Source organism: Hyposmocoma kahamanoa, unplaced genomic scaffold (genome assembly GCF_003589595.1).
Source record: "Hyposmocoma kahamanoa isolate Upper Pololo Valley unplaced genomic scaffold, ASM358959v1 89, whole genome shotgun sequence".
NCBI lineage: Eukaryota > Metazoa > Arthropoda > Insecta > Lepidoptera > Cosmopterigidae > Hyposmocoma > Hyposmocoma kahamanoa.
In genome coordinates, this window is record NW_020654520.1 from 2,651,546 (window position 1) to 2,661,933 (window position 10,388).

The 10,388-nt window shown below is 34.2% G+C and overlaps 1 protein-coding gene across 2 annotated transcripts; it reads right to left on the reverse strand.

The window, feature by feature from the left end:
- Window positions 1-778: 778 nt before the first annotated feature.
- On the reverse strand, window positions 779-10,206 carry LOC113236154 (phosphotriesterase-related protein). 2 transcript variants are annotated; one of them, XM_026472160.1, is made up of 6 exons: window positions 10,091-10,206; window positions 8,907-9,158; window positions 7,693-7,950; window positions 6,223-6,387; window positions 2,491-2,708; window positions 779-1,077 (listed from the first exon to the last, which is right to left on the reverse strand). In XM_026472160.1, the coding sequence occupies exons 2-6, from the start codon at window positions 9,097-9,099 to the stop codon at window positions 940-942; spliced, it is 972 nt and encodes a 323-aa protein (XP_026327945.1). In that variant the 5' UTR covers window positions 9,100-9,158; window positions 10,091-10,206; the 3' UTR covers window positions 779-939. The 2 variants fall into 2 exon arrangements, with proteins under 2 accessions (XP_026327945.1, XP_026327944.1); XM_026472159.1 differs by lacking the exon at window positions 10,091-10,206 and adding an exon at window positions 9,833-9,974.
- Between the last annotated feature and the right edge of the window lie 182 nt (window positions 10,207-10,388).

The following is a 10,388-nucleotide window of genomic DNA, read 5'->3' on the forward strand; positions in this document are numbered from 1 at the left end:
AATTGGATGAATATTAAATCTCCTTATTCTTATCCTTCCCACGGACCCGTAAAACAGAATTTTCTAACTAAAAAAGTTCTGATACTATATCCATTTTCCCTGTAGGTACGATAATTATTCGAAAATTCACTAAGCCATCGGTCGGTCGCCGGTAGTGTTACGTCTCTAGTCGCCCGCATGCTGCACTGTATTTCATCGTTACAAGTCGTTGCGAGTCGATGCGACCGCAGTCACGACATAACGCCGGCACGCTACACGAGCCCTTAAAAAGTTTGCCTAATACCAGTTACGACAGGTAGATAGGGGTGGGACGATCATTTACTCTTTTATTACTTATAACTGTACTTACCTGATTTTTAAGTTTGAACTTGTGATGAAGAAAATACATTAATTTTGTATTTGCGAGACAATTGTAAATAAAAATAATATTATAAACAATATCTTTTATTTTTAAACCAGTATAAAAATATATTATAGTACAACAACACAATAACTTATCGAAATTAGTTTATTTATTCCTGTACCTGTATCGTAAATACTATAGCAAAAAAATATTATTACTTTAAATATTATTACTAATATTTCGACTGAAAACTTGAAACCCAAGGTCATGAAATAAATAATTTAAAAAAACATTAGTACTTCCAACGTTGTCGCTAGATGGCATTGACCGAAATAATAGAAACTTCAATCTATACCAACAGATTCAATAACTTTATTCTTAAGTCTACGTGTAATTATATACGACAAGCATAATTATAAAGTATACAAAACAACCACTTTACTATATTTTTTCTGACCAACGTGTAATATTACGCATAACGTATGTAAGATCATTGAATTACGTACTGATTTCTTATATTCATGTAAGCACCGTATATATTTCATATTTATCTTTTTATATTGTATAAATTATTAGTTAATTAAAACTTTAAACCATTACACTTTCATACTAAGCCACCTCGCAGGATTGTCGATGGTAATCTTATCTATGATCTGTTGCGAGACTCCACGCGCCAACATTCTGGGCAGTACGTTGTTTATGATGTGGCAATATCCGTGTCCGCCGAAGTCGATCTACGAATACGTAGACATGCATAAGTACAATTATGAATTTTAAAAAGGCTGTGTAATTTATTTTTACGATAGGAGACAAGGCGAGTTTCTGTGGTCACACTTCAATCGATTTCATTTTTAGTTTAAGTTACTTTTGAGTTTTTTAATTCTATGTTTTACTTTGATTTCTTAGGTTTACGCGATTGCTACATATCACAAAATCGTTTTGTTGAAAAAATATTTTTGAAAAAAAAAAAGAAAAAATGTTTGAAATAACAAATATACACGGTATACATTCGAAAACATTATTTCATTTCTTTGTTATATTTTTAAGCTGGGGGCTTCAAATTTATATACAAACACTGACTCCTGTGACCAGTGGACGTCCAGCGGTTATATAGCTACCTAATATACCTATTTCAATTTTCCACTCTCATGCTCATTTTTCTTAATACTTTTGACTTGGCCTATTTGAACGACATCCTCCCTTTTTTTTGTTAATATTGCAAGAGCACTTCCGGTTGTCTATGTCCACAAAAACATAAATGGAATCCAAAGATACGCCATGTGCATAGGCTCTAAAGTAACAGCTTTATCTTAAAATTCATATCACCGTAGTGGAAACAAATGGTTTGTTTAACTCATATAGAGACAGTTCTTGCTATTAAAATACTGCTTAATTGTGAATGGCAAATTTTACAACGCCTCTAGCGGTCTTAAAAAGAAGATTTTTTCTTCACTTTTCGCGGTTATCGTTTCAGCCAGTGACAAGGTTTTTGACATTTGACTTTAAAACAAAGAAACTGATAAAAAGAAAATTTGGAAACGGGATTCATAAGTTTACTTGGTTGTCAGCGACAACTGTCACAGGATGGAAAAAAAAAACAGTAAATTCATGATAGATCAAACTGAAGTGTGAAATCTAAGACCGGTTACACACAGCGACTTAGCAGCGATGCAAACGCGATGCCGCGGCGATGCAGCCGCTAATTGTCTACATTTACACACGCCCGCGATTTTAAGCTGCGATTCAAACGATAGCAACGATACAAACTCGATACAAACGATAGCAACGATACAAACTCGATGCAAACACAATATAAGCGCGATGCGCGTTTTAAAATATTAACTAATTTATTTCTTTAACGTATTTATTAATTTCACTTTTATATTAGAATTAACAAAACAAAATAATGAGCATAAACTTATACAGATTTTTCGTCCATAATTAGTCAACATAGCGACTCTGTATCGTTGTAGTCGCGCGTTTGTACCGATGCAATAGCTTATAAATCGCAAGTGTAGCGATGCAATCGCGCATTTCACAAACGCGCGTTTGCGTCGCTGCTAAAAGTCCCCGTGTATAAACACTCTAAATCCTTTCTCTTTGTTTGAATTCCTGAAGTTCAGTTCTGTACTTAACAAGTGACTCACCAATCGATGCTTAGTATGTATATCATGTGACATCAGCACTCTGTCCTCTTTGCCCTCTCGGATCAACAAATCAATCTTGTCCAAACGCTGAGCGTCAGATGGCATGTCAGTTGTTATATTCAGTTGATAGTAGGACACTTCGACGCCGAACAGGTCGAACTGGCAATATGTGCCTAGTTCTGCAAAGTCCAGGAGCTTGGAGTCTTCGAGAAGAGTACCTTCGAAGAAGAAAAATTTAATTTTTGACAGAACTAGGGCCTGACTGAACTAGCGGATGATACAAAGTCTGCAGTCTGCGGTGGTTCTTAATATAGCACAATGCACCTGGAAGTAGCTTATATTATGCAAATAAATTAATAAAAGAAACAAATTTTTATTTGCCAAAATGGCCGCGGATATCAATTAATTCCTTTTTAATGAAATACAAGTAATCAGTTTTTTTCCTTGTAATATTATTTGAATATCGATCATGAGCTAAAATTATTTTCTGAACTTTGACAAATATACACACGTATCAAAATAAATATCACTGTGTGTTACAAACTAATTTATAAATTACCGCCTGCTAATATGGGCAGACGGCACTAATTCTAAAAATAAAGGGATAGACGCTGAATACCATTACGCTTCACTTTAAAGCGTTTTTAGCAAGATCTGTTCAACTTGTGGCAGTGGAAAAAAATGTATCTTCATCATATCTAAAATCGACCCCTCCTACGTAAAGTATCGTATGTCGAAATTGCCTAGTTTACAGGGGAGCAATTTAAAGCGTTGAATTCACTGAAATGAGCTTAACATGTTACTTTAGCATTTCTCAGTCTTATTCGGCAAATTTCGTTACTCGCATAGAGTATTATAAAATCTTAGATATCAGATGAACAACCACAATTTATTTTATATTTTGATACTAACGCGGCGGGTATGCGTCAACAAGCGGGTAAACTAACACACAGTATAAAATTATAAATTAAATTGTGGTTGGTCATTTAACCGATGTCTAGGATTTTATAACACTCTATGTGAGTAACGAGCTTTGCCTAATAAAACTGAGAAATGCTAAAGTCACGTGTTATCATTCACTCATTTCAGTGAATTCAAAACTTTAAAACGCTCCCTGTAAACTTGGCAATTTCGACATACGATACTTTACGTAGGAGGGGTCGAAATGTTGTTGTTTCCAAAAGACGATTTTACAATATTTCTTAGTTTAAAAAAATGTTCAAAGTTACCTCTTATTCTACGCTATCAACGCAAATATAACCGTAATTTACCAAGTAAAATTGATAAAATTTTGAAGAATAAGGCATTAGCCAATAATGAAAACCGTGGTTGTTTTATTTTTTCACGTTGAACCTAATTTTGGAAATAGACCCTTTTAGATGCATACGAAGGTCGGCAGTGATAGTTAAGACGTGTTGCTGGATCTTAGAGGATGGAAAAAAAATAAAAGAAAGGAGTTGCCCTGACTACGGAATGAACGTGCATACCTAAACAAAAATTTACGAACCAATGGCGGATTTTTTTTAGTGTTGTACCGTAATGTATCGAAAAGTCATTATCGACATGCAAACATTTAATTAAAGTAGATCAATATTCCATTTGGGAATATTTTAGGTTATATGGGAATGTCCGGGAATGTCACATGAAATTTTGAATTTATTGTTTTGCGTTTACAAATACTCAAATATTACGAAAAGTGAATTTACACAGAAAAAGGTGATATTTTGTAATTTGAGAGTATATAAAAAAGAGAAAACTTTGAAATATAAATCCCATACATTTCCAACCTCAAGATTCATATTTTCATAGATAATTTTTTAAACAAATTCCAAATAATGTAAGCTTTTTTGTGCATTGGTATAGAATTAATATCAATAACTGATTTAAGTGAATCTTTAATACTTCCATTTAATTTTGAAAATAAATGAAGGTAAAAAATATTATCAACAATAATATTATTATCATACGTTTACTTGCTTAAAACATGATATAACAGGAGATGTAACAAGAGACAGTTGGGTGTCATCACAGTGGGCATGGCTTAAAGCATCGATCGCTTAAGGGTATCGACCACAGACCACATAAATACTAGTAGACTGGTTAGAGGGCGGGGTCCGCGTTACCTAGCTTGTCACCAGACATAAGAGTGTCAACAGCGCGTCAGTCGTAGTTCTAATGTGATGGATTATTTTGTGGAAAAAATTGAAAAAAAAACATAGAATTGTGCAATTATATCATGTCGCGTAAGAAGCCAAAGTTTAAAAAATACTCTGGGAGTGATTTCATTTCATCAGTAAGTACTAAAACTCTGTATTTTCTAATATTTTCAACAAAACAATACTATAATTTCGAAACAAAACTATTTTCTTGCATTTCTCGGTAATAATAATATACATTGGTTGCTAGCCATCGCCGCCGTCAAAAGAACAATTTTAATGACGCTCAATGAATTGCTTGCACTAGTTTCGTATTACACTTGGTGCTGGGTCCGCGTGTTGTAATCAAATTATTCATACGTAGAAACTCTGTATTTAGAAACCCGGGTTTGGTTTAGTTCAACATTTTTTTTTATCATGCTGTACCAATGCGTAAACATAAATTGTTTACAGGTATTTCAAAGCTAACAATTTTGATTACTTAAATGTTTGATCCCAACACTAGCAATAGTTTTTTAAATTTTGAATTTAAGTAAAAAAAATATATTAATGGTAGTCTCGAAGAAATTGCTTTAAATGCCGTTTCCGTTCACGCAAGTATAAAGCTAAGCCTAGTTCAATATTCCGCTAGTTATGAAACATAATGTTGATATCAATTAAATGTCACATCCCTATCTGTACATTGTCAACTTTTTGGTTTTGTTCCCAGAAGTTTATGTTCATAGGATTCGTAGCTTTTATGTGACTACTAATAATAAAACCTTATTAGATCCAAATAAGTTTCAGTTTTTTTTACCAAAAGTTTTTTATTATTGTCTATTTTCGTTTGATAATTTATAACCAATCAAAATTATGTTATCTTAGTACTAACGTAAGATTACGTTTTCAAATGTGTGCGTGTGGCGACACCGGTTTTGATACAAATGTTGCTTGATGCTATTTCCATTCTTTTCTTTCTTCCGTGGCATCGACGCTTTTCAGCGTCATAATCAAAAAAATGTGTGAAATAAGCGCCCTCTAGTTGATCTCTTTGTTATCACTAGAAATTAGAGTAGCTTTGACTGTAGCTCATCAATGTAAAACAAATTAGTTAATATTGTGGGAGACTGATGCCTTAACTAGGCTCACAGCCTGTATTTCAGGTCACCAGGTCTCCAACCCTCGGGAATACATTTCTATGGGTAACATTAACGCAATAATTAAGCTTTACTCAATGCGGCATGAGTGAGATAAATACTATTTGAAAATTAACTAATTAAAGTTAAAAAAGTTAAAAGTTAAAAGTATAAAAGTCTAGAATCTAAGAGTTAATAGGGTTAGTACTTTGAGCGCGCGCGAGTGTTGTATGTGGTGTGGTGTGAGCGTGTTTGAGTACGTGTGCTTGTGTGTGTCTGTGTGAAAGATGTTACACTATGTATTCGTACTTTTTTTTAAATTAGCTATTTGGTAAATATCCGGCTAGGCTGTCTAGTATCGCAATTAGCAATCCTCTTGTGTCAATGGTCCATGTCTTTAAAATGAATAATATATGACATATTGTATGATTTTTCATGAAATTGTATAAAACAAAACTCACGGTCCAAATGTGACATGACAGCCTTGTCTTTCTGCCCGCCAGCCTCGAGGTACAATCGTATGATCTCAAACGGCGCGTCTGGCTCTCTATGTGGATGGAAGCTCACCCCGCAGCCTAGCTGGGCTTGAAGCTCGCCTGCTGATCGTATTGCTCGCCGTTCAAAGTCTGGGCAGAGTTTGGAAAATTAGATCTTTATTGACAAGTTGTAATTTCATCACAAAATAACAAATCTGTGTTAAATTATATCTACCATATTAAAAACGCACACTGTTATGTTACATATTTTACTGAATAAATAAATAAATGTGGATGTCAAAGATATTAACGTAAATTAGTTCTACCATTGTTGAGGTTTACAACTATAATCTATGATCAGATAAGCTACAGCACACCATACATAAATAACTGGGTGTCAAGCAGTGCTGCGACTCTGCTGTTTTTTATATTACATATTTTTCTGTTATGTATGTGTGTCTGTAGATCCAAACAAACGTTTTATCTATCTATAATGTAACAGTAAATTAATTTACATAGCTTCTGCATTCTTACTTGGTAGACCAAAATCCATGGTAGTGTCCGATTGAGCTCTATGTTGTTTCTATTTATAATATTTGAAATAAATATTTTATATGATAAATGTGAACAAATGTATTTTTACCAAGAGCAACCCCTAGAAATTAACTTAATGTGGGGTATCGAAGTGTATTTGCTTACCTACTACGAAAAAAATTTATGTATATATGTATTTTTTGAAGAGGTATATACCTGCTGTATTTCACATCTCCACTAAATAACAACTTCTTTACTTCGTTTTATTGGATAATGGGCCCAAGGATCTAAAAGTAATTTATCAAAATCGACAAACAAAGGAAAGTCCATAAAACAATTATTAAGTTTTTGTGCAATCTCAGGGTAAATATCACAGATAATACACTAGAATAATAATAATAATAACGTACACACTCCGCATAGCCCCGCACTAGGGAAACCGTGTGTCACGGGTGCCATAGACACACACATAGACAACCACAAATTACACCCAAACACACGAGGGAAATAAATGTAGGCCATTCAAATATTTCTCCCGACCCGGGAATCGAACCTGGAACCTCTGCGTGGCAGTCCGGCACGGTAACCGTTTGGCCACAGAGGCAGTTCAGTGTAAAAATATTGGCAAAGATTTAAATGAATAGCGTTCTACTGTGCATTCTATATGACAAAATACTCTCAGAATGATGTGTCTTGTTCAGATAAGGTTGTGGCCAAATGTTGTTTGTCTATGCCTATAAATAATGTAAATGAATAATTGTCTTTTCTTTAGATGTGTAATAATCGACTAAATAGCCTTTATTAAACGAGTGAAAGTCATTTGTGTAAGCTTATCACTTCTTGTCCTAAAGAAGATTGTCTTATAAAAAGCACTTTTACTTTGTAACTTAATTTTCGCAAAAAACATGATTAGTAACTTACCTCTCAAAGGCCAAACGCTGGCAATTTCTCCCATAAAACCAGCTTTAATATTAACATCACCAGCACACCCCTTGGTCAGCTCCTTCAACATGTGTTCATACATCTGCTCCCCACTAATATTCAGCAAGTTTCTGTCTTGTACGTCTTCTATGTAGTATCCAGTGCCAGCGACGATATGTACTCCAGTTTCTTGAGATATATATTTGTAGAATTTTACATCTCTATGCAGACCTTCCGTTGAGTTTTCTACTATAGTTCCTGAAAGAGTACATGGGCATGGTAATTATTAGGGAAGAAAAAATGCCAATAGCACTTCCGTTGTTTTGCCTCGAATACTATCAGAATCGCTGTCGCCAAAACTTACGCATACATGGGTTTAAAGACCAATCAAAAAAAATCTTATTCTGGAATGTTAATCTAATTTTAAATTCACCCTGCATATCGCATGTATTGCAAGTTCCGACCGCGACGTTTTGATTTTATTTTGAAATTTCAATCAATGTGCGCCATCCAGCGGTCAATAGCTGAACGACGGCAACGCCGACACCTGTAAACAGCGTCGAAAATTCGATGTTTACTTAGTTCACCAAAAAAGAAGTGACCACATGGCAGCAGTAGCTATACTTCCGTTTCTTATAACATTTTTTTCCGATAAACAGAAAATATATTAAAACGAAATAAAATAAGACTTAACGATGATATGAACACCACTACGAATAATATCACAGGTGTAACTACTATTTTTGCACTCCAAAGTAGCAAAATAAGGAATTTTTGTACAATTTGCGAGGTTTCGCGGAAGCGAGATAATTAACACGACCATGACGTACATAGAAAGCGAAAATGGCGGACTGAGCTCAAGTATGTGGATCTGCGCGTACTGTTGGCATAGATGCCACGCCCACAAAACACTTTTACTGTATTTGCTGTTCTGTGGTAATTAATTATGTATGTTGTAAATTCTGATGTAATAAGGTGCCTTTGATTTGGCGTAAGTAGTTAGTGCCGTCAATTTATAATAATTTAATCATCATTATCTTCAGCCTATCATTGTAGTCCATTGCTAGAATCTACTTCCAGCATAATGCAATCAATTTTCAACCTATAATAGTGACACAGTGTATATGTGAATAGTACCACATTTTTCATAGCCCCTAATTAGAAAATAGTTCACCCTAAAGAGGTCTCCATAACTTCTAGAGTTTAATACATACCTCCACCACACCTTTTATATTCCTTTACATCATTCAATACTGCGATTCGTGAGCTCTCATCATTCAGTACTAGATTGTACTCAGAGCTGTATGGATATTGTTTCAGGTAGCCCACTTTCTCCAATGAGAAGCCAGAGTTAAACTTATTTGCGATGATATGTGGTGGCTGGCGGTAGAAATGTGTAAATTCCATTGCCAAGTGCTCGTGAGTGAGTGTTCGGCCCACATCTGCTGGTTTGATGGGGCCCAAAACTGTGAACAGAGTAGTTGGCTACTTTGTAACATTTATGGAAAAATACAAAATTAAATTCAACCCCAAAATTAGTTTCCAATCGATATTGTTAGTTCATTTCTATAAATCTTACTCAGAAATATTGTCGCTTTCTTGAAATATTAATATAAATTTCCCATTGAAATTTGTAGTCTGATATGCCGTTGTCCGTACCTCACTAGTGGTCACATTCAATTTCAAAGAATATATTCCACCTCTAAAGGAAGCAAATTAAGGGATGAATCCGGTGTATTGGACGTCACCCATTTTCTATTAGCCGTTTTATGCTATCTGAACAAATAAAATATTACTATGATATTAAAGCAAGTGGAAGTCCATGCTTTCTGCCTACCCCAGTGAGAGACAGGTGTGATAATTTATATTCTTAATTAATTCAATGATTAGCCATTAAGTTAGTAAAATTTATGTCTCCTAATACCATTTATTTTTCATTTTAGCCAATCGGGTATAACATACTATGTAGCCAAATTGATTAAATTCTAATTTATATAAAGGGTCCAATTGCGTTGTAGGTCCAACGTAAGTCTTACGAATTGTTCAATATTATCATAAATAACACCTCATTTGTTAATACAATTTGTTGACATAGTACGTTTTGAAACAGAAAACTTAAATTAACAATTTATATCCTTACCGGTTTGTACTTTTCCCGTCATTACTCAGTCGCAATAGAATAACAACTGATTTATTGAGCAATAAATGTAAATAAATGTGCTTGAAAATTAAATGATAACACTTAGTAAATAAAGCGGAGTGCAAAATAAATTAAGCAAACAAACATAGACCATTATCACAAACTACTAATACAAGACCATTATCAAAAAAGTAATAATTGATAAGGCAAACCAAAGAGATTTTGGCATCAAGCCATACAGCCTATACTTCATAATACCTTTTATTAAACTTCACTTTGGTTTCATTTTTCATTTAGGTTTTCAAGTGGTTTTCAATTGATATGACATCAAAAGTGAAAATGATGTAACTGTAAATAGGCTCACAAGTTTTCTTTAAGACGGAAAAAAGAAAAAGAAGTTTTGCTTGAGCGTTGATTCAAGTCTTAAGCAATTCGTTTAGTCTTAAATAGTACTTAGTGCTGTCCTCGGCTGAACTACACTCAAGTTTTCACTTAAGTTTGAGTTGGGATTCTTCTTCTTCTTCTTTATTAGTGGCTTGTTTTGTGACTTTCACAA